Source organism: Papaver somniferum, chromosome 8 (genome assembly GCF_003573695.1).
Source record: "Papaver somniferum cultivar HN1 chromosome 8, ASM357369v1, whole genome shotgun sequence".
Taxonomy (NCBI): domain Eukaryota; kingdom Viridiplantae; phylum Streptophyta; class Magnoliopsida; order Ranunculales; family Papaveraceae; genus Papaver; species Papaver somniferum.
In genome coordinates, this window is record NC_039365.1 from 145406294 (window position 1) to 145430605 (window position 24312).

The following is a 24312-nucleotide window of genomic DNA, read 5'->3' on the forward strand; positions in this document are numbered from 1 at the left end:
ATGCCTATGTAAGAGTTATTACCATCAAATGATACATCCATATTGATTTTAAGAATATCAGCTTGTGGTGGAGACCAGTGAACAACATACTGTCCCTTACTATGGTGTTTCTCAACTGAACATTGATTGATCATATGCTTGATAGAATAAACTGTGGAGGGAATGTTTGGATTTTTATTTTCAAACTCCTTCAAACATCTATTTTTCCAAATGAACCAGGCAGTTATCATAGCTGTTGAAATCCAAACAGAAGAATTGTCATCTAATTTAGAAAACCAAGAGATTAACCAATGTTTAACCCGAGTATGCTGTTCTTGCAAAGAAGAAACATTTATGTTCATACTCAACCAAACTGATCTTGAGTAATCACAATCTATTAGTAGATGCTTTAGAATTTTCTCCTGTTGCAAACATCTAGAATATATAGAATTTATATCTTGTTTAATCTTGTGTAGTTTTTGTTTTGTCGGAACAATATCTCTAATGCACTTCCAAATGAATAATTTAACCTTAAATCACTGTGTGATTTGCAATGTGGAGTTGATGCCCACCATATCAATTAAATGGGCAATGCTGAGCCATCCCATAATGGACTCTCGACCCGGGCAGGTATAGAGGGCCTTCCGTCGCCAAGCAAAATTTACACCCCTATTTGTGGAAAAGCTATGAAAAAATTGGGCGGAAATAATCAGTTCCTTGAATTATTTTGACATTAACCAATATTTCAACGTTTTATTTTTCATCGCAAAGAGTAAAAATTGGATATGGATTTTGGAATAAAAGAGTCGGTTGATAGAAAATCATCCTGAAAAACAAAAATTCTTTCGATTCAGTGGTGTTCGCTCTCGGATTAACGATGCTCAAATTTTCATATTATTAGGTTTCTAGCCCCTTTTCTCTAATGGAGTCCTTATTAGGAGAGACTCCATCATCATCAATTTTATTAGAAGATTTCGGTCAAAAAGTTGATCTAACAAGAAGAATTCGTGAAGTATTAATAAATTATCCAGAAGGAACAACAGTTTTAAAAGAACTGATTCAAAACGCTGATGATGCTGGTGCTACAAAAGTATGTTTATGTCTGGATCGTCGTGTTCATCGAGTTGACTCGTTGTTGTCTCCTAAATTAGCTGAGTGGCAAGGTTCAGCTTTATTAGCTTTCAATAATGCTGAATTCACTGAAGATGATTTCGTTAGTATTTCAAGAATTGGTGATAGTAAGAAACAACAACAAGCTTGGAAAACTGGTCGTTTTGGGTAATTTTTTTTAACTGCAACACTCTATATTTTGCTGTTGTTATTGTCTCATTACAGTGATGCATGTTTTTCAGTTCAATTTAGTGACATTGACGTATTTTTTGATTCTTATGGGTCCTTTGTATGTAGGGTTGGGTTCAACTCGGTATACCATCTAACAGATTTGCCCTCTTTCGTGAGTGGTAAGTATGCTGTGTTATTTGATCCGCAAGGTGTTTATCTTCCAAATGTTTCAGCTGTGAATCCTGGAAAACGTATAGACTATGTTAGTTCTTCAGCCATATCACTTTATGAGGACCAGTTCTTTCCATATTGTGCCTTTGGATGTGACATGAAAAAACATTTTCCTGGCACTCTATTTCGTTTCCCTTTGAGGAATGCAGATCAGGCAGCTTCTAGTAAGCTCTCTAGGCAAGCATATTCAGAAGATGACATTTCTTCCATGTTTGTTCAACTTTACGAGGAAGGAGTTTTTACTTTGCTCTTTCTTAAAAGCGTACTTTCTGTTGAAATGTATGTATGGGAAGATGGGGTACCCGAGCCACGGAAGCTTTATTCTTGTGCTGTCAGGTCACAAAATGATGATACAATTTGGCACCGCCAGGCGTTACTTAGGATTTCTAACTCCCTTGATCCTGCAAAAAATGAAATGGATTCATATACTGTTGATTTCTTGAGTGAGGCAATTGCGGGGTCCAACGTTGAGAAGAGGATACACACATTTTTCATCGTGCAGACAATGGCGTCGACATCGAGTAGAATTGGTACTTTTGCTACTTCTGCTGCCAAAGAGTATGATGTTCATTTACTGCCTTGGGCTTCAGTTGCAGCATGTATATCAGATTCGTTGTCTGAGGTAACAGTCAATATATCATATGAATTTTCTGTCTCCAATTACTTCTAACTACTGCTTTTAGAGGGGAAAGTGCTTATGAATGAATTATAGTCATATTTTAAAAATTTGACCTTGCATGATACATTGCTTATGCATTATCATAATTCTCAGTAAACTTTGAATTCCCAGTTTGGCAACAGTAATTACATGAAGGATTGTGATATATATCAAAAAAGAGAAAAGCTTAGGGGTCTCTATCTGGTAACTTAAATCAGGGTTTATCAACTGATCTATTAGTTTATCATTGGTATCCCCTCTACGTTTGACAAAATGATAATATCTTAACATTAATTTCATATGAAACAAGAGAAACAATTGCAAGAAGTAACAAGAAAAGAGATACTGATATTAAGAATTCACCAAAAAAGAGAAAGAGGAAATTTTCGGAATGTCCTCATCATTCATGAGGTTTTGATAGTGAATGTGATCCTCCCTCTCTATCTCATGGTCCTCACCCATCCCGAGGTTTTACTTAATGCATTTAGTGCATTTGAGAAACCATGGGATCACTGTGACCTTCAGCCTTGTTGTACCTTTTCATTGTCTAATTAAATTCATTAGGATTTCCAGTTTTTCTCTTGAGATATCTGAATCTTTGTTGAATCCCAATGTTGTAAATTGTACGTTCTAAAAAGTTAACTCAACTCGACTTCAATGTCCTGAATTAATTTTGGCATACATACATATAAAACCAGAGTTAAACTTATATGTACACATGAATCTACTTCAGTGAATAATACAGGAAGCGACCCTATTTCAATTTGGCACTTGAAACCACTAGAAAAAACACTTAATTATTAATAAAAAATATAGTAGCAGGAACTAATCCAGAGATGTCACATTTTGGAACCATTCAATAGCATACTAGCTGAAGGCTTACAGAGCATAGACCTGTAAAGACTCATTTTCCAATATTCTAACCTCGCCCTAAAAATATTAAGAATAACTTTGATGGTACGTATTGTGTAGTGGTCTGAAAATATCTTGCTTCATATCGTTTTACCTTGATTCATGTGTCCTTACTGCATCACTATGCACTTGATCTCTATTTTGTATTCCTGTGGTTTCTCTTTTAAGATAATGAGCCAGTAGCTCCAGGTATCTCGACTTCCATGATCGCATCAGTAAACTCTATTAATGGGTTTTGATTTAATATGGTTTAACAGGCTGATTTTCTTAAGCATGGACGGGCATTCTGCTTTCTTCCACTTCCTGTAAGAACTGGATTGTCTGTGCAAGTGAATGGTTACTTTGAGGTTTCCTCTAACCGAAGAAGTATATGGTACGGAGCCGACATGGACCGAGGTGGAAAACTTCGTTCTGACTGGAACAGGCTTCTACTGGAAGGTGTTGTGGCTCCTGCCTACAAAAATTTACTGCTTGGTGCACGGGATTTACTCGGTTCAACCAAGTTTTACTATTCTCTATGGCCTTCTGGTTCTTTTGAAGAGCCCTGGAAACTTTTGGTGGAGGAGGTTTATAAGATTATAGGTAATAGTCCAGTATTATACTCAGATCTTGATGGTGGAAAGTGGGTATCACCAACTGAAGCTTTTCTTCATGATGAGGAGTTTACTAAATCGAAGGAACTTGGTGAAGCCCTGTTACTGTTAGGAATGCCAATTGTTCATTTACCCAATCCCCTGATTGACATACTTTTGAGATATAGTTCAGGTTTCCGGCAAAGAGTAGTTACTCCTGAAACAGTACGTCATTTTATTAAGGCCTCCGGAACATTGATTTCCTCAAGCAGATTAACCAAGTTGGTTTTGTTGGACTATTGTCTTCAAGATTTGATTGATGCTGATGTTGTTAGGCACACAAGCGGCCTGCCATTGCTACCTCTGGCAAGTGGTGAGTTTGGATCATTTTCTGAAAGCTCCCACCGGATTTCTTATTTCATCTGCAATGAATTGGAATATATGCTGCTTCAGAAAATTCCTGATAGATTAATTGATCAAAATATTCCTTCCCACATACTGAGCAGACTTTCAGCTATTGCTAAGTGTTCAAATGCCAATATTTGTTTCTTTAATATTCATTTCTTGCTTCAGTTACTCCCTCAATTTGTTCCTGCCGATTGGCAGTATAAAAGCCGAGTTCGGTGGGAACCGGAGTCTTGTTCGAATCATCCAGCAGCGTCATGGTTTGTGAGTTTTTGGCAGTATCTACGTGAAAAGTGTGATAATTTATCTATATTTGGTGATTGGCCCATCTTGCCATCCACTTCGGGGCACCTTTATCGAGCTTCTAGACAATCAAAACTGATTGATGCAGCGAAGTTGTCTGATACAATAGGAGCTCTCCTTGTTAAAATTGGCTGCAAGATTTTAAACCCTGATTATGGTGTTCAGCACCAGGAGTTATCTCTTTATGTGTATGACGCCAATGGAGCAGGTGTTTTGGATGCAATTTTTGATGTTATTTCGACGGAACAAAGTCTCCTTCAACCGTCCTTCGAAAACGTTGGAGATAATGAGAAGAATGAGCTTTGTCTGTTTCTTCTCGACCGAAAATGGTATGTCAGAGATTCAATAACTGATTCTCATATAGTTAACTGCAAAAGGTTACCTATTTTCAAAGTTTATGGTGGACGTTCTTCTGAAGCTGATCAGTTTTCTGACTTGGTAAATCCTCAAAAGTACTTGCCACCTAAGGATGTTCCTTCATATCTGTTGGGAGGTGAGTTCATTCAGAGCTCATGCGATATTGAAGATGAAATTTTATTAAGACATTATGGAGTTGCTCGAATGGGGAAGACTGATTTTTACAAAACTAAGGTACTCAATAGAATCAATGAATTGCTGCCAGAGGTTCGTGACAGTACCATGCTTTCTGTTCTTAGAGATCTACCGCAATTGTGTGTGGAAGACGCATCTTTCAGGGAAATATTGAGAAAATTGGAATTCATTCCAACTCTAAGCGGTGCTTTAAAGTGTCCACACCTGCTATATGATCCTCGTAATGAGGAATTATACTCTCTTCTAGAAGATTCCGACAGTTTTCCGGTGGGTGTATTTGAAGAGTCTGTTATTCTTGACATGCTGCAAGGTTTGGGCCTTAGGACATCTGTGTCTCCTGAGACAGTCATAGAAAGTGCACGTCAAATTGAGTTGTTTAGGGACACTGATCAACGAAAGGCAAATGCAAGAGGCAAGGTGCTTCTCTCATACCTTGAAGTGCATGCATCAAAATGGTTGTTAAATCCGCAAAGTGATGCCCAAAGAATGATGAATAGAACATTGTCACGAGCTGCGATGGTATTCAAGTCTCGCAACTCAGAACCTGATCTAAATAAATTTTGGAATGATCTTAAAATGATCTGCTGGTGCCCTGTTTTGGTCTCTTCTCCTTATCAGAGTTTACCCTGGCCTTCGGCTTCATCCATGGTTGCTCCCCCAAAGCTTGTCAGGTTACGTTCAGATTTGTGGCTTGTTTCTGCAAGCATGCGTATACTTGATGGTGAATGCTCATCAACAACTTTAGCATGTAGCTTAGGTTGGTCTTCTCCACCTGGTGGTAGCGTCATCGCTGCCCAACTACTTGAGCTTGGGAAGAATAATGAACTTGTAACAGATCAGGTGCTCCGCCAGGAACTTGCTTTGGCTATGCCAAGGATATATTCTATATTGTCGGCTATGATCGGTTCAGATGACATGGAAATTGTAAAAGCTATTCTGGAAGGATGTCGTTGGATTTGGGTTGGAGATGGGTTTGCAATCTCGGATGAAGTTGTCCTGAATGGACCTCTTCATCTGGCACCTTACATACGTGTAATTCCTGTTGATTTAGCTGTATTCAAGGCATTATTTTTAGAACTTGGAATACGGGAATTCTTGAAGCCCACTGATTATGCTAACATTCTTTTCAGAATGGCTACACGAAGAGGCTCAACTCCCTTGAACTCGGATGAAGTTAGAGCAGCGTTATTAGTTGTGCAGCATCTTGCGGAAGTTCAATTTCAGGATCAGCAAGTTCAAGTATATCTGCCCGATATTTCATCCCAACTTTATCCTGCAACCAGTCTTGTTTATAATGATGCTCCATGGTTGCTAAGCTCTGAAAATGCTGAAAGTGGATACACAAATGCATCCAGTGTTGGTCTTAGTACAAATAGAGATGTTCACAAATTTGTGCACGGGAATATATCAAATGATGTTGCAGAAAAGCTCGGCGTATGCTCCCTTCGTAGACTATTGCTTGCTGAGAGTGCTGACTCGATGAATTTAAGCTTATCAGGGGCAGCTGAAGCTTTTGGTCAGCATGAAGCTTTGACGACAAGGCTCAAGCATATAGTTGAAATGTATGCGGATGGCCCAGGGATTCTCTTTGAGCTGGTTCAGAATGCGGAGGATGCAGGAGCATCTGAGGTGGCATTTCTCTTGGATAAAACTCAATATGGGACATCATCTGTTCTGTCTCCAGAGATGGGAGAGTGGCAAGGGCCAGCACTCTATTGTTTCAACTCGTCTATTTTTAGTGCAAAAGATCTTTATGCCATCTCGAGAATCGGCCAAGATAGCAAACTTGAGAAGCCTTTTGCAATTGGAAGGTTTGGTCTTGGATTCAATTGTGTTTATCACTTCACAGATATTCCAGGCTTTGTTTCTGGAGAAAATATTGTGATGTTTGATCCTCATGCCTCTCATCTTCCTGGGATCTCTCCATCCCACCCTGGATTACGAATCAAATTCGCTGGGAGAAGAATCTTAGAACAGTTTCCAGATCAATTTTCTCCTTTCTTACACTTTGGCTGTGACTTGCAGCAGCCATTTCCTGGCACTCTCTTCCGCTTTCCTCTCAGAAGCGAAAATGCTGCTTCACGGAGTTTAATAAAAAGAGAAAAATATGCACCCGAAGATGTTCTATCACTTTTCTCTTCTTTCTCTGAAGTTGTCTCCGAGACCCTTCTCTTTCTTCGTAATGTGAGAACCATCTCTATTTTTGTGAAAGAGGGGGCTGGTCATGACATGCAGCTTCTTCATCGTGTAGAGAGAAATCACATTACTGGGCCCGAAGTCGATTCCCATCCACAGCATAGTTTGCTTGGCTTCATCCATGGAAAGCATAATGGACTGGATAGGAATCAGTTTCTTAACAAATTGAGTAAAACCCCTGAATCAGATTTACCATGGAACATTCAGAAGATTGTGGTGACTGAACGAGATACTTCTGGTGATAAATCACATTTCTGGGTGATGAGTGAATGTTTAGGAGGTGGAAATGCGAAAAAAGTTACTCCTCTAGGAAACAATTCTCACAATTTTATCCCGTGGGCTTGTGTAGCAGCTTACTTGCATACTGTGAATTTGAGTGGCATAAAGGAGCTGAATGATAGCTCTAATGTTGGGACAGAAGATGGCACTATTCAGGATGGTTCACTTCAAGTTTCACAAGACTTATCGCAGTATAGAAGGAATTTCGATGGTCGAGCCTTTTGCTTTTTGCCTCTACCAATTAATACCGGTCTTCCAATACATGTTAATGCCTATTTTGAGTTATCATCGAACAGGAGGGATATTTGGTTTGGAAATGACATGGCAGGGGGTGGAAAAGTGCGTTCAGACTGGAATAAATACCTCCTTGAAGATGTTGTTGCTCCTGCTTATGGTCGGTTGCTCGAAAAGGTAGGGTTGGAGATGGGCTTATGTGATTTGTTCTCTTCACTTTGGCCAGTAGCGAGCATGGTAGAGCCATGGGCATCCATGGTTCGGAAACTCTACATGTCCGTGTGTGATCTTGGTCTACGTGTTTTACACACAGAAGCTAGGGGTGGCCAGTGGATCTCCACAAAGCAAGCAATTTTTCCTGATTTTTCTTTCTCCAAAGCAGAGGAGCTATTGGAAGCATTATCTGATGCAGGACTGCCTCTCGTTCGTGTTTCCAAGACAGTTGTAGATAAGTTTAAGGAGGCTTACCCATCATTGCATTTCCTTACACCTCAGTTGCTAAGGACATTGTTGACTAGAAGAAAGCGTGGGTTTAAGAACAGGAGTGCAATGATCCTGACACTTGAATATTGCTTATATGATATTAATGTACCTGTCCAGAGTGATACTTTGCTTGGTTTTCCCTTGGTTCCTCTTGCAAACGGTTTGTTTACAACATTCAGCAGGAAGGGGGAAGGTGAAAGAATTTTTGTAACGACTTGTGAAAATGAGTACGGTCTTCTCAGGGACTTAGTTCCACATCTTCTTGTTGATAGCAGTATTTCTGAAGGAGCACAGAAGAAGCTATGTGACATTGGTCGAAATGGGGATTCAAATATCTCCTTGTTGTCATGTAAATCCCTTGAAGAGCTATTTCCCAGGATAATGCCACCTGAGTGGCAGAATTCTAAACAAGTATCTTGGACTCCAGGCCACCAAGGTCAACCAAGCATAGAATGGATGAGGTTGTTATGGAGCTATTTTACTTCATCTTGTGATGTCCTTTCAATGTTCTCCAAGTGGCCTATACTTCCAGTGGGAAACAATTGCCTATTGCAACTTGTCAGAAATTCAAATGTGATCGAAGAAGATGGGTGGAGTGAAAACATGTCTTCATTGTTGCAGAAACTAGGTTGTTTCTTCTTGAGATCGGACTTTCCAATAGATCATCCCCAATTGAAGGATTTTGTGCAAGGTCCAACTGCAAGTGGTGTATTAAATGCTTTACTTGCAGTATCTGGTGAGTCGCATGATATCGGAAGATTGTTCAGTGATGCGTCAGAAGGAGAATTGCACGAACTTCGTAGTTTCATTCTCCAGACCAAATGGTTCTCTGGCTGCCAAATGAATCAGAAGCACATTTATTTGCTAAAACAGCTCCCTATGTTTGAGTCGTACAAAAGTAGAAAACTTGTTGCTTTGAGTAATCCTACCAAGTGGATCAAACCCGAAGGGGTGCATGAGGAGCTATTAACTGAAGCATTCGTTCGCATGGAATCTGAAAAGGATAAAACTATTCTTGAAAGCTACCTTGAAGTTAGAGAACCTGCAAGGGCTGAATTTTACAAGGATTATGTTCTTAACCGGATGTCAGAATTCGTTACACAACCAGTAGCTCTTTCTGCCATATTACATGATGTGAAGCTTCTGATTAGGGAGGATCCTTCGATCAGAACAGTGCTTTTGCAAACTCCTTTCGTTTTAGCTGCCAACGGATCCTGGCAACATCCTTCTAGGTATGCTACTTTAATTGATTTCCTCATCAATACGTTTCTGTTTAATATACTTCGTAACAGTAGTCATAGAGATCCTTCGTACTCTCGTAAAACTTATAACATCTACTATTTGCTCTGTGACGGTATCAGACTCTTGCTCTATATCTTACTACTTTGTTCCTTAAATTATCCAACTAACGGCGGAGGTCCTATTGACCTTTCCTTTTCCTCCCTCTTCATGCTGTCCCTGTCAAATTCATGTTTAGGGTTGCATATTGCAAATTGTAAATTTTGCGTAAGGGTTTGTTTCAATGGTTTTCCAGCCTGCATTATAGTTTACAATCTCCATTCAAGGTATTCCAAGTACAGTGGTTACCTAACTTCTATCTCTCAGTCTTAGGATTTGCTATGTATGTTCTAAAAACATTCCCCCCTGCATACTCATAAGCGGAGTAGGAAGATAATATGTAGCGGCGGTGGTTCATTTTCACCAGAGATGTTTCTGGTGCAAAATCCTCCAACGTCAACCTCGTAGAAAATGAAAAACTAGTGTCGGATGGTAGAGTATATGGTCTAGGAGGTGTTGTTAAAGATCATCATGGAATTGTGTAATATTATTGGCCATTTGCCCAACATATTCGTTTATAAGATCGTGTTATTTGATGTGATTTCTATTGACTTGCCCTTCATGTACACCACCACTTTCTATGTTAGTGGTCTCATTTTGTAAGGAATGGTTACCCCTCTTGTCTTGAGGCTTATTATCAATATCGTTTGATGAATGAAAAAGTTAATGAATTAGGGAGCATTTGATGAATGAAAAAGTTAATGAATTAGGGAGTATTCTGTAAGGCCAGAGTTCCCTGAAAATTGGCTTTTTATATATTCTTTACACTTCTGCACAAGTGGCAGCACAATGATTTAAATGTATGTCTGTAAGGTTCGCATTCCTCTGATTCTGTTATTTTCCATTCCAAAATCTGTTTCCACCTGAAGCATAAATTGTACAGATATATTTGTGATTTTTGACTAAATATATTTCGTCTTCACTCTTGATATTATTCGTTGCAGGTTATATGATCCTCGTGTTCCAGAGCTACAGAAGGTGCTTCATAAAGAAGCTTTCTTTCCTTCCGATAAGTTCTTAGATACTGAGACTCTTGAGACTCTGATTGATCTGGGCCTTAATACGACATTGGGACTTGGTGGTTTGCTTGATAGTGCTAGGTCAGTTTCAATGTTGTATGATTCAGGGGATTTGGAGGCATTTAATTGGGGTAGGAGGTTACTTTCTTGCCTAGATATGATGGGATGTTACCGCTCCAGAGAGGAGGAAGGAGAATGCGACTGTGACAGAGTCAGCAACTCCGCATTCTTCGATGTTAATAATGTACATGATGACGTTGTCGAAAATGACTACTTGACAATTGCTTCTAAAAAGAACTGCTGCAGACAGGATCTTGAGGTTCAATTGGGTGCAATCATCCACGAAATTCCAGATGAAAACTTTTGGTCCGAAATGAAAATTATCTCGTGGTGCCCCGTCTATGTTGATCCACCCCAGAAAGGTCTTCCCTGGTTTAGATCCAAGCATCAGATAGCAGCTCCAGTCGACGTGAGACCGAAGTCACAAATGTGGTTGATGTCATCTATGATGCGGATACTAGATGGTGAATGCTGCTCGAAATACCTGATGCAAAAACTTGGCTGGCTGGATCGTCCTAATGTTGGTGTTCTATCCACCCAATTGGTTGAGCTATCCAACTCCTATAGCCAACTCAAGCTGCTAGGTGTACACGAACCTGAACTTGATGCTGTGCTGCAGATCCAAATGCCTAAACTTTACTCTAAATTGCAGGAATTTGTTGGTACTGATGACTTCACAATTTTAAAATCTGCAGTCAATGGGGTTACCTGTGTTTGGATTGGGGACAATTTCATATCTCCAGAGGCACTTGCATATGACTCACCTGTTAAATTCCACCCTTACTTATATGCTGTCCCGTCTGAGTTGTCAGAGTTCAGAGAGTTGCTGTCAGCATTAGGTGTCAGATCAACTTTTGATGCTGTGGACTACGTGAACGTTTTACAGCGTTTACAGCGTGACCTCAAGGGGTTACCACTGTCATCTGAGCAATTGAGTTTTGTTCATTGTGTCTTGGAAGCAGTTGCAGACTGTTATGCAGATAAACCCTTGTTGGAAACTTCTAGTAGTCCATTATTACTTCCAGATTCATTTGGAGTTCTGATGTCTGCAATGGATCTTGTGTACAATGATGCACCATGGATGGAGAACAATAGTAATCTTGCCTCGAAACATTTTCTACATCCAAGTATTAGCAATGACCTGGCAAGCAGATTAGGGGTCCAGTCACTTCGCTGCCTTTCATTAGTTGATGAGGAAATGATAAAGGATCTGCCGTGCATGGATTACCCGAGAATAAGTGGACTTCTGTCGTTATATGGAAACAATGATTTTTTGTTGTTTGATTTGCTCGAGTTAGCGGACTGCTGCAAAGCAAGGAAGCTGCACCTCATATTTGATAAGAGAGAACACTCTCGTCAGTCTTTGCTCCAGCACAATCTAGGTAATCAATAACTTTTCGTTGTTTGATTGTTTATATGGTTTATTTTTGATCTCCCACAACTGGTACATATTTTTTTTGCATCATGACTCGTACGGGATTACCCTTTATGTTCTATTCCCTTTTTTTTGGCTCCATCCAAAACATGCTTCATTGAATCGTGTAAATGGTTCAGGTGAATTTCAGGGGCCTGCTGTTGTTGCTGTCCTAGATGGGGCCACCTTGAACCAGGAAGAAGTCAGCAGTCTCCAACTCCTTCCTCCATGGCGGTTGCGGGGCAATACACTAAATTATGGTTTAGGGCTTCTCAGCTGTTATTTCATATGTGATCTTCCCGCAGTTGTTTCCAGTGGGCACTTTTACATGTTTGACCCTCATGGCAAGGCTCTCACTGCTCCATCAAGTAATGGCCCCTCTGCCAAAATGTTCTCTTTGAGAGGTAATTTAATTCTTGTTTCTGCGTATTTTTCTTGCATTTGCACACTTACCGGTAGTTCTCAACCATATGCTTAGCTCACTTAATAAGCCTTGCATGGAAAGAGTCACATTTCAAAAATATTTTACATTATATCTAGACTAAAATATTTAGCCTGTCCATTTCAGGTACTGGCTTGACCGAGCGGTTCCGTGATCAATTCAATCCAATGCTTATTGATCAAAATATGCCGTGGTCATCTTCAGATTCTACAATTATCCGCATGCCTCTATCATCTGATTGCATGAAAGATGGACTAGAGGATGGGTCAAAGAGAGTAAAACAAATTTTTGATAGATTTGTAGCGCAGGCATCTACCAGTCTTCTGTTCTTGAAGTCTGTATTCCAGGTAGAAATAGTCTGAATTGGTGCTTACTCCTTGGTCTGACCATTGCACTTACTTTCTATCTTGTCGCTTTGACTTACATAACTTAAACAGTAGTCCAATCGGATTTCCTGTCTTGCATTTTGGGAATAGATGTTCAAAATTTTACGCTGGTCAACAGCCCTTGGTTCGGCTAGTTGAGTCTATCAGAGAATTTAGTGTCATCCGTTCCTCTCTCGGGCCTCATCCAACGTCCTACACTCTTTTCTATCCACACTCCATTTCCACACTTAGAAATTGCTGACATAATCTTACTTGGGATTTTCCCCCCTAGTAGTATTGCTTGATGCAACCGAATCTCACTTTCTGAGGCTGGTTGACCTAGTATCTGTGTTCTATAGATCAGAAAAGAAGGTAATGCTGGTTCATTTTGAACTTTTTTAGGGAGCTATATTGGTGCACTTGTTTGTATAGTATGCATGTCACAAACTAGATATTAGGAGGAAGAAGACAAATCATTTTCGTATGGAGAAAATTGCTAGATCAAATACTTAGTCACATCTCTATCACAAACACAAGACACTCAAGTCGCAGTACTATGCTGGTATACATATATGCAATATATATCCCTCTTTTTTTTTTGGACTAATGGGAATTCATTCTCTGTTACCTCTCTGATTAGGCATCCCCTCTATTACTTAATGCACATAAAATTGCTTCCAATCAACAATATGTAATTAGAAAAGGCTCGAGAAAGTCAGATGATTAACCTCTCCGATCTGATTTACAATCTTTAACTAGCTTTGGGTCGTGAATATTTGTTAACAAATTTTTCTGAGTGATTTTAAACATTTTAACACTGATTTTGTTTTCTATATGTGAAATCAATTATTTCAGGTGACTCTATCAACTTGGGAGGAGGGAAGTTTGCAACCAGTACAGGATTACTCTGTTTGTATTGATCCTATGTTAGCGACTGTTAGAAATCCTTTCTCGGAAAAGAAGTGGAGAAAATTTCAAATATCGAGGTTGTTTAGCAGCTCAAACGCATCAATCAAAGTGCACACTATAGATGTCCACCTGCTCGAAGGAGAAACCAAAGTTGTTGACAAATGGATCGTTGTCCTAAGCCTGGGTTCCGGACAGACCAGAAATATGGCCCTTGATAGGTACGTCTCATGATAATTAATTTGCAATAAGGTATAGGTGGGTACCGGGTGGTTTGATTGCTTATTTATATGCAATAAGGTATAGGTTCTCTTTTTAGGGTTAGGCAAAACGATGGCAAACCTATATGCACGTTATCATGCTCTATGTTGGGTTTTGAATACTGTACCATATAACTTACCTTACACGATATTAGGTTTAATTCTTTCACTTTATTATTTAATGCTCTATTTTCTGCCAATCTTATGCGTAGTGGGTAATACTTCTGTCTTGCTTTGATGTTGTATAACCTATTTTGACTGCCGACAAAGTGCATCTTTCTCAAGCTCCATGGTTGTAGATAAACTTAAGTTACTTTTAGACTGTACAGTAGTGATGGTGTTTGTATCTACCAAAAGGCAACAAAGTTCTTATGATATTATCCAGGTTGTGATTCAATTGGATGGTTCACACTTCTTGAAAGTCCCTCTTTAAACGTTTCTTATCCAAGATTTTACTTGATACCTAATAAAACAATTACCTTAATGGGACTTGTATATCTATTTTCTAGGTCATTTTTCTCTTTCAGTCTTCACTAATTCATGACTAAGTTGTTTAGTTTAGTCAATTTGGCTAACCACTTGATGAGCCACAACTTTGCAGGCGATATCTGGCTTACAACTTGACACCCGTTGCTGGAGTTGCAGCCCACATATCAAGAAATGGACGGCCAGCTGATGCGCATTCTTCCAGCTGCATTTTGTCTCCTCTTCCTCTCTCTAAAGATCTTAACATATCTGTCACGGCTCTTGGATGTTTCCTCGTGCGTCATAATGGAGGTCGTTATTTATTCAAGTACCAAACAGATAAGGCCTCACTAGGACCACAACTTGATGCTGGAAATCAGTTGATAGAAGCTTGGAACAGAGAGTTGATGAGTTGTGTTCGTGATTCATATGTTGAAATGGTGTTGGAAATGCAAAGATTAAGAAGGGAACCTTCAAATTCTACTCTCGACCCAGGTGCAGTACGTGCAGTTAGTTCAGTTATGCAAGCTTACGGGGATCGAATTTATGCATTCTGGCCAAGGTCCAGACAGAGCTCTTGTCCAAGTAACCAATCCGCTGTCTTTTCAAGTAACCCAAATTCATTGGATGTGGTGGAAACAGATTGGGAATGTTTAATCAAACAAGTGATAAGGCCTTTCTATACCCGTCTCGTTGACCTTCCTGTCTGGCAACTATACTCTGGTCAATTGGTAAAGGCTGAAGAAGGTATGTTTCTTGCTCAACATGGGAATGAAATGGGTGATAATTCGCCGCCATCTTCCGTTTTTAGTTATATCAAGGAACACTATCCTGTTTTTTCGGTGCCATGGGAATTGGTGAGTGAAATTCAAGCTGTAGGAGTTACAGTGAGAGAAATCAGACCTAAGATGGTACGGAGTCTCCTTAAGGCCTCTTCGACGTCTTTTTCTCTCCCATCAGTTGAGACATACATAGATGTGCTTGAGTATTGTTTATCTGATATCGAACTTAACCTTGATGCTTCAAGTGGTCAAGATACTCAGAACTCTCATACTAGGATGGCCGTCCTTGAGGGTAACAGTTCTACTACTATATCAAATTCAAGCCTGCAAGGATCTAGTAGGGTATCCACCCAGAGTGTGGAGAATCCAGGTGGCGACCCGTTGGAGATAGTGACTACTTTTGGTAGGGCATTATTTGATTTTGGCCGGGGAGTGGTTGAAGATATTGGTAGAGCTGGAGGGCCTTTAGTTCAAAGGAACACCATTTCTGGTAGTGGTAGCAGTAGAAATCCTGATCCAAGGTATGCACCTATAGCTGCTGAGATAAAAGGCTTACTTTGTCCAACTGCAACAAGCAATTTCGCAAAGCTAGGGATTGTTGAACTTTGGGTCGCGAGTAAGGAGCAGCAAACACTAATGCTCCCGTTACAAGCAAAGTTTATCCACCCAGAATGCTTAAGAAGATCGGTTATCTCTGAGATTTTTTTGAATGAGAACATCCAAATGTTCTTGAAATTGCAGAGTTTCTCCCATCGGTTGTTGGCGAATAACATGAAGTCACTTTTTGTTGAAAACTGGGTAAACCATGTGATGAATTCAAGTAAGGCTCCATGGTTTTCATGGGAGAGCGGTACAAATTCAGATGGTGCAGGGGGTCCTTCTCCTGAATGGATACGACTCTTTTGGAAAAGTTTTAATGGCTCATCACCAGACCTTTCACTTTTCTCTGATTGGCCCCTTATTCCTGCATTTCTTGGTAGGCCAGTGTTATGCCGTGCTCGGGAGAATCATTTGATTTTTATACCACCACTAGTTACGGATCCAACGTCAGTAAATGATGTGTCAGCACCATATACAGGAGGAACCGACGAAGCAGGGTTGACGGGTGATGATACTTCTGGAACTAGGTTAATCCAATCCTACATATCTGCATTCGAACTAACCAACTCAAGATTTCCCTGGTTGTCATCGCTGCTCAACCAGTTCAACATACCTGTATATGACACACCGTTCCTAGAGTGTGCTCCTCCATGTAATTGTTTCCCCAGTCCGGGACATTCTCTAGGAAAAGTGGTTGTTACCAAGCTGCTTGCTTCTAAACGTTCTGAGTATTTCGTTGAACCGGCTTTCTCTGTGGCTACAGATCGCGACAATTTGTTTAACCTTTTTGCCGTGGATTCTGCTTCATCCAGTGGGTCGACATATACTAGGGAAGAGATTGATTTGCTAAGGGCACTCCCTATTTATAGAACTGTTCTGGGTTCATATACACGATTGCATGATCAGGGCCAGTGTATTATTACTCCGAGCTCCTTCTTTAAGCCATCTGATGACCGCTGCTTGTGTAGTTCAACTGATTCAAGTAGAAGTCTATTTCATGCCCTAGGGGTCCCTGAGTTACATGATCAAGAAGTGCTTGTGAAGTTTGCATTGCCTGGTTTTGAGGAAAAAGCTCAAGAAGAGCAGGAGGATATCTTGATTTATCTATATACCAATTGGCAGGATCTTGAGCTAGATTCAAATGTAGTCAGTGTGCTGAAAGAGACTAAGTTTGTAAGAAATGCAAGTGGGACCCGTGAAGAACTATTTAAGCCCCAAAATCTGCTTGATCCTAGTGATTCTCTATTGATGTCGGTATTCGCCAAGGACAGAAATAGATTTCCCGGGGAGAGGTTCACTTCAGATGGATGGCTTCGGATTTTAAGGAAAACTGGTCTTAGGACATCCACAGAAGCAGATGTAATACTTGAATGTGCGAGAAAAGTTGAGCATCTTGGAGATAATTGCATGAGAGCTTTAGAAGAGCCTGATAATTTTGAGCCTGATCTTTCCAGTTCCAAGAATGAAATTTCTGTGGAAATATGGTCTTTAGCTGTATCAGTTGTCCAAAATATATTTCTGAACTTCGCTGTATTGTATAACAATAACTTCTGCAAGCAACTTAGTCAAATTGCATTTATACCTTCAGAGAGAGGGTTCCCTTCTATTGGTGGTAAGAAAGGTGGAAAGAGAGTACTTTGTTCTTATAATGAAGCTATTCTACTGAAGGATTGGCCTCTTGGATGGAGTAGTGCTCCCATTCTAGCCGGTCAGAATGTTGTTCCACCTGAGTACGCTTGGGGAGCACTTCATTTAAGGAGCCCACCAGCCTTTACGACAGTGTTAAGGCATTTGGAGGTAAAACATTTTGGCCTTCGCATGTTCGTTTTGCTCTCCAACAATACTCAAATAATTTACTAATTTAATCTACATGCCTAGATTGTTGGGAAGAATGGCGGGGAGGATACTCTTGCTCATTGGCCAACAGTTGCAGGGATGATGACTGTGGAGGAAGCTTCTCTTGAGATCTTGAGGTATCTAGACAAAATTTGGAGTTCCCTCTCTGCTTCAGGTCAGTTCCTCATATAATCCGTTTATTTGCTCTAGTAAAAAATTTTCTTGTTGCGGATTGGCCGTCTACTTGAAGTATCTCCTTAACATTGCACTCTCTCTAATAAATTCCCATGCTCATTTGCAAACGTTGTTGTGTCACCGCAGCATTTGTCACTTCTCAGAACATGGAAGAGACTTCTTTTGCTTTGGAGGTTATTTTTGTAAGAAAATTGATTTATTCTTACCTTTTGAACTCCTTCACTGTGTGTGACAGAAATATTGGCGTTGAAGGAATTGGCATTTGTACCAGTTGCAAACGGCACACGTTTGGTTACCGCAAACTGTCTTTTCGCGCGTTTGGCAATAAACCTCTCACCGTTTGCGTTTGAACTTCCTAGTCTCTATCTGCCATTCATGAAGGTTCTTAAAGACCTTGGGATTCAGGAAGCTTTCTCTCTTACTTGTGCAAGGGATCTCCTACTGAATATCCAGAAAGCGTGTGGGTACCAGCGTCTAAATCCAAATGAACTCCGAGCTGTGATGGAGATTTTGCAGTTTGTCTGTGATGCAATAGTTCGGGCAGAGAAGGGAGATGAGTCCAGCTACATATCTGAAGCAGTAGTACCAGATGATGGCTGTCGACTTGTTGTAGCAAGATCTTGTGTTTATATTGATTCTTTTGGATCTCGGTTCATCAGGAGCATAGATATTTCCAGGATAAGGTTCGTTCACCCAGATCTTCCTGAAAGAATATGTACAGGGTTGGGCATTCAAAGGCTATCTGACGTAGTCGTGGAGGTCTCTCTCTCTCTCTCTCTCTCTCTCTCTCTCTCTCTCATTCTGGATATCTTGGTCAGAACTTGATTCTCTAATTTTATTGCAGGAGCTGGATGAAACTCAAGAATTAGAGTTTTTGGATCAAATTGGATCAGTTTCATTAACAACAATTAAGGAGAAGCTCTCAAGCAGGTCTTTTCAGTCAGCGGTGTGGAAAATTGTAAATAGCACCGCCGGTTTCACTCCTGCATCTGAGGCCTTGGATTTGGAGCAAATACAAAGATTACTGGAATCTGTTGCAGAGAAATTGCAATTTGTTAGGTTCCTCTATACTCGTTATATGTTAGTTCCAAGATCTTTGGATGTCACACGCGTGAATAAGGAATTCATTATTCCTCAATGGGAGGACGGATTGAGACACCGTTCTTTTAACTATGTTGACCAATCAAAAACTCGTGCTTTAGTTGCTGAACCTCCTTATTATATTTCTGTGTTTGATGTTATTGCAATTGTCGTGAGTCAAGTAATTGGCTTAGTAAACCCTTTACCCATTGGATCATTATTTTCCACTCCGGTTGGCTCAGAGCAAGCAATTGTAGATGCACTTAAACTTGGATCTGATAGAAGAGAGAATGAGCTTGGGGATAAAAGTAGTCAATTGGTCGGTAGAGATTTAGTGCCGCAGGATGCTCGTCAGGTGCAATTCCATCCACTGAGACCTTTCTATAGTGGAGAGGTAGTGGCGTGGAGGACAGGAAAGGATGGAGACAAATTGAAGTATGGTAGGGTTCCAGAGGATGTCAGGCCATCAGCAGGTCAAGCACTTTACAGGTTTAAGGTAGAAACAGCTCCAGGGGAAACCCAACTTCTTCTCTCTTCTCATATTTTCTCTTTCAAAAGCATACCAATGGCAAATGAAGTTTCATCTTCAACATTGCTGGACGACCATAAAATGGAAAATGAGAACCTGAATCGGGCTGAGGTGCACGGTGCTGGAACTAGCAATACAAGTTCCTCTAAGGTATGTACCTTTTGACCGGATGATGTCTAATTTTGGCGTGTTGATCTTGCTTCAATTACCTCAAAAAGTATAGAGAAAAGAAAGATTAGGAGTTTCATTACTGAGCTATTTCTCTTCCTTCTCAGCAGCCAGCTACGGATCACAATTATGGACGAGTTTCTCCGGCAGAACTAGTGCAGGCAGTCAATGAAATGCTCTCTGCAGCTGGAATCAACATGAATGCTGAGAAGCAGTCCCTTCTCCAAACAGCCTTAACTCTACAAGAACAACTCAAAGAGTCTCAAGCTGCACTTCTTCTCGAGCAGGTTTGATTCTTATTCTCAAGTAATTGGAGAATGATTTTCAGATAGTAACTTTTGCTAAATGTGGATATATTCATCATGTTTTAGATTTCAAAAAAAATATGGCTTTTAAATCTAAAAGCTTTTCTTAATAAAAGAGAATTTCCAGAGAGCTGTGGAGAACATACACATCTTAGGCCATACTAGAGAAGCCAATTTACATTTTCCATATACCAAGATACCCTGTTGTTCCAAGGCTTCTTCGAAAGACCTTTCGTGAAATCGAGTTCAATAAATTCGTTGTTTCAGGGTCTTTTATCCCTTTTTTCATCAACATAAGTTTTCTGAGGGTGGAACAAATTTTGCAGGAAAAGGCTGACAGCGCTGCTAAAGAAGCTGAAACAGCAAAATCAGCATGGATGTGTCGGGTGTGTTTGAGCACAGAGGTCGATATAACTATAGTTCCTTGTGGTCATGTTCTATGTCGAAGATGTTCATCTGCTGTTTCTAGATGCCCTTTCTGTCGACTCCAAGTGTCGAAAACTCTGAAAATTTTCAGGCCCTGAGAGCCCTTTAAAGCTTCTCATCCAATTGATCAGACTAATAGTCTTCTAGGAATCAACTAGATATAGTGGGGTTCTGCATTGGAGTATGCTAATCATACCTGATGATACACTTGTGCCTTCTGGTTTTCACAGTGCCTCTCACAGTATATGTGTCAAGAGAGGAGGGAGTAGTAAATAGATTTGATCAGAGCAGAACCCTAATTGTACTCTATACCGTAGTTGTACTTGTGTATAGATAAGTACAGATCTGAGGAGTTAGCCCAATGTAAATTCAATTATGTGAATAGTATTGCATTTAGGTAAAGAATTTTATGATGTTGGGAGTAGATACAAAAATAATAATATTACATATAGTTGCACAGCACAAATTCAAGTTTTAATACAAGAAAGGACTCGTACTTGATTACATGTCTCAGATATAAGTGGTCTTTGTAAAGTTTTTCAGTTTCGCCTGTACGTAGGGGATAATTCTATTAGACAGCAATTGCAGCACAAAACTAAACATGATTGCCAAACCTGTGCCAGCAGAAATAATGTAAGTTTGCAAAATGAATTTCAACAGAAATGTCATAATGTAATCCCAATTGGTCAAGCCATTGAATAACTGGACACACTTGCCTCTCTCTACACACGACATTATCTTGGTGTTCACGACGATACAACAAAGAAAGTATTATGTATTATACGGAGGAGAAAGGATTACATGCGTACTTAAGGCCGGTCATCCTAGATACCGAAGCAAGACACCATCATTTCCTAGGACAAACCCCTGGTTGTCATTGATAAACCTGCAATGACATATGTAAGTATTCTGTCTATGCGCAGATAGAGGTGTTAAAAATGAAGTTCAGCCCATGTCAAGGTTGCAACTTACTTCACTGAGTAGAGATTTGCTGCAATATTATCTGCTGCCTTATCTCGGACCCATGTTCTGCCACCGTTGTTGGTCCTCAGAAGAACTCCACTACCACCGGCTGCCCAAGCCTCATCCTGACACCATCAAATAACATAGATTACTAAGTGCTAAAAGGCATTCGTTGGTAGCTAAATCTTTGATCGGTTAATTTTCGGAAACTTGCTCCATGCACAAGAGATGCACATTAACCGAGTATCTAGATGACACGATTGATGATGCTGTTGCTGCATGGATCATGTAGTTTCTGTGACCCTAATTTCATGACCACATTTAGGTGTAGAATCTTTGTTTTCTGTGATTAGAATTTTAAATGTTTTAGCGTTGTGTTGATGTCAGCAAAGAAGGCAGGGTTTACCTTCGAGCGAAACCCAACATCAAGAATACCAAAACCTCGACTCTGTACTTGAACTTCTTCAAAATCCTCCGTTATCTGTTAAATGGAACAACCCCATCAAAACTGTGACGATGATAGACTAATAAAGAAATCATATAGAATGAAAACAAGAAAGAGAAAACAAAGCAAGGAGAGAAATAGGTAATCCGCTTCAGTTGACCTTGTCCCCCAATGGGTGACACTTGCAAGACGGGAAAGTTGTGCCTGAACTTTGCATGCTCGTATAACAGGGATTGAAAAACTCAACACTTATGCAAAGTGCCCAGCACTTTTACTCATGGTGTTATAGAGAATCCAAAGGTAAATGGTTTGAAAGATTGGTTTCAGAATTCAGATATGACAAGATTGCAAAAGAATCTACAATACATGCATCTAAAAATATGAGGTATAAATTCAGTGGACCAGAAAGGATGTTTTTACCCCTGTGCCTTTGCTGAGATAAAGTCCCCCACCACGTGCCAGAAGCCAAAGACCACCATCAGCTCTCCATCCCATGTTCTGAATCCTCCTTGCAACTGCTCTATTATGTGGCTGCCAGTATGGCTGCACCATGAATAAACAAGAGTAGTTAGTTGTTGTACACAACACACACACAAGCGCGCACACACACACAGAAAAAAATAACTAGATGGTTTGGAGTACAAAGAATGTTCAACAATTCCATGGTTCATTTGGACCTTGCAAAATTAACACATGCAAGTCGAGGAAATATGTGATTCAGATATATAAGAGTACCATTTTTATTTCGTTTCTTTAGGTAAAAGTCATCAATACCAGCTCCAATCATTCATAGCAAAACTAGAAAACACTTCAATAGTTTCAAAGAGGCTAACCTGCCCAGGCTCCCAAGTAAGGTAGAAATTCCCACGGCTTGATACAGCAACATAGTTCCCATCAGGAGAGCGGTTCACTGTATTAAAAGTTCCGGTGTAGTAACTTGCACCACTAATTCCACTAGAAACTGTTCTGCAAAAACACCAACAAAAGTAGCTTTCAGCTTTTGTGGGCATATGGCATGAGTCAATTATGACATTCACGGCATTACGATAAAACCTACGCATTTTAAACAAAAGTCACCTGTTAAGAGTCGCCGAGACAGTCTCTTGAACGGCAGCCTTCCAATTGTACCCTTTGTTTGATGTAACATAAATAGCACCTTCATCAGTAACCATTTCAGCGCTTGTATCATCAGTGGCCTTAATATAAACCTACATACTCATGGCATAATCATCAAGTTTAGCTTCAAAAATTGAAATCTAGTGATGCTTGAACTTCATACACCATGTAACATGGCAATGGCCAGTGTGACAAAATAGTAAATTCCACTTACAATATCTCCTGGAAGCTGAGAGCTTAAAGGAATTCGCTTCCAGTTTTCGCCAGCATCGTCAGTATAGAGCAAAATGGAAGGCTTTCCAACAATCCATCCTTCTTTACCTCTGAAACTAATTGAATTAAATCTGTAATTAAAATCTTCATCTTCAGCAGAAGCAATTGAACGTGGAAGCCAAGTATTCCCTCCATCTTTAGTCTCCAATATAGTCTGTCTTGTCCCCAACAAAAAGCCTACCAAACACAAGAACAAAATCAGTAAAATCAATATCAGAAAACAACTTAATTGGAGTAATAGACAAGCATACCATGATTGCGGTCATCGGGAACGAAGGCGATATCGAGAAGAACAACACCAGGATCAATAGGAAGGTAAACTCTTTCCCATTCAGAAAGAGGAGGTTCTTCAGATTTAGCTGGTTGTTCAAATCCAATTAGAGATGATAAAGAAACAGAAAGCAAAGCTGTTTCAGTTATCAATTGTCTTCTATTTAAACAATGAATTTGTTGTTGTTGTTGTGAATTTGATGATGATAAAGAAGATGAATTAGCTTTAGCAATTGTAGGAAAGAATCGAGTTTCTTGAGAAAATCTTGAAGAGTTCTTCAAAGAAGACGAAGGTTTGAGAAGAATAATTGGATTTGAATAATCAGATAATTGTAGAGTCACCATTGCTGTTGAAATTATACTACAACTACTACTAGTGAACTCGTTTTCTTCTCTGTACTTTTTCTCTATCTCTTATCTCTCTCCAGAGCGTAAACTGCTTCGCGGGCGTTTTGGAGCTTCTCAAAATCTGAATGGATAACTAGCGGTATATCTGGAGTGACAGCAAGTCCTTATTATGAAAATTTCTTTATATATGACTTTCCTACAACACAACACACAGGGGTTGTAGCTCAGATGGTAGAGCGCTCCTCTCGCTTAGCATGCAGAGGTACGGGGATCGATACCCCGCATCTCCATTTGTTTTTTATTACACTGTTATTTACTTTTGGCCATCTGATTTTTCACCATTATTCCAATTTTACTTATTTTTTCATCATTATTTCAATTTTCCTAGTGTTACTTACTTTTGGTCATTTGATTTTTCACCATTGTTCCAACTTTACTTATTTTATCATCATTATTTCAATTTTACTTATTTTTGGTTTCAAATGAATGCGCAATTGGGGATAGTTTTATTAATTGGGGTATGATTTATTATTACCATCCAATGAACCTTGCTAAGGGATGCTTTTTGAATGGAAAAATACTAAACTACCCTCTATATTAATTAAAAACCTACCGAAATGAC

General features: G+C 39.8%; 2 protein-coding genes across 7 annotated transcripts; one reads left to right on the forward strand and one right to left on the reverse strand.

Annotated features, from left to right (window-relative positions):
- Positions 1 to 757: 757 nt before the first annotated feature.
- On the forward strand, positions 758 to 20788 carry LOC113303345 (sacsin-like). 2 transcript variants are annotated; one of them, XM_026552372.1, is made up of 13 exons: positions 758 to 1257; positions 1387 to 2113; positions 3319 to 9317; positions 10368 to 11884; positions 12057 to 12320; positions 12485 to 12705; positions 13579 to 13850; positions 14491 to 17533; positions 17615 to 17747; positions 18003 to 18526; positions 18612 to 19526; positions 19652 to 19831; positions 20176 to 20788. In XM_026552372.1, the coding sequence occupies exons 1-13, from the start codon at positions 902 to 904 to the stop codon at positions 20371 to 20373; spliced, it is 14349 nt and encodes a 4782-aa protein (XP_026408157.1). In that variant the 5' UTR covers positions 758 to 901; the 3' UTR covers positions 20374 to 20788. The 2 variants fall into 2 exon arrangements, with proteins under 2 accessions (XP_026408157.1, XP_026408158.1); XM_026552373.1 differs by having other exon boundaries at positions 19655 to 19831.
- On the reverse strand, positions 20629 to 23801 carry LOC113303346 (photosystem II stability/assembly factor HCF136, chloroplastic-like). 5 transcript variants are annotated; one of them, XM_026552376.1, is made up of 9 exons: positions 23324 to 23801; positions 23014 to 23249; positions 22761 to 22891; positions 22517 to 22649; positions 22104 to 22226; positions 21645 to 21719; positions 21248 to 21363; positions 21085 to 21161; positions 20629 to 20889 (listed from the first exon to the last, which is right to left on the reverse strand). In XM_026552376.1, the coding sequence occupies exons 1-8, from the start codon at positions 23685 to 23687 to the stop codon at positions 21095 to 21097; spliced, it is 1245 nt and encodes a 414-aa protein (XP_026408161.1). In that variant the 5' UTR covers positions 23688 to 23801; the 3' UTR covers positions 20629 to 20889; positions 21085 to 21094. The 5 variants fall into 5 exon arrangements, with proteins under 5 accessions (XP_026408161.1, XP_026408162.1, XP_026408164.1 ...); XM_026552377.1 differs by having other exon boundaries at positions 20640 to 20824; positions 21077 to 21161; XM_026552379.1 differs by having other exon boundaries at positions 20649 to 20824.
- Positions 23802 to 24312: the final 511 nt, after the last annotated feature.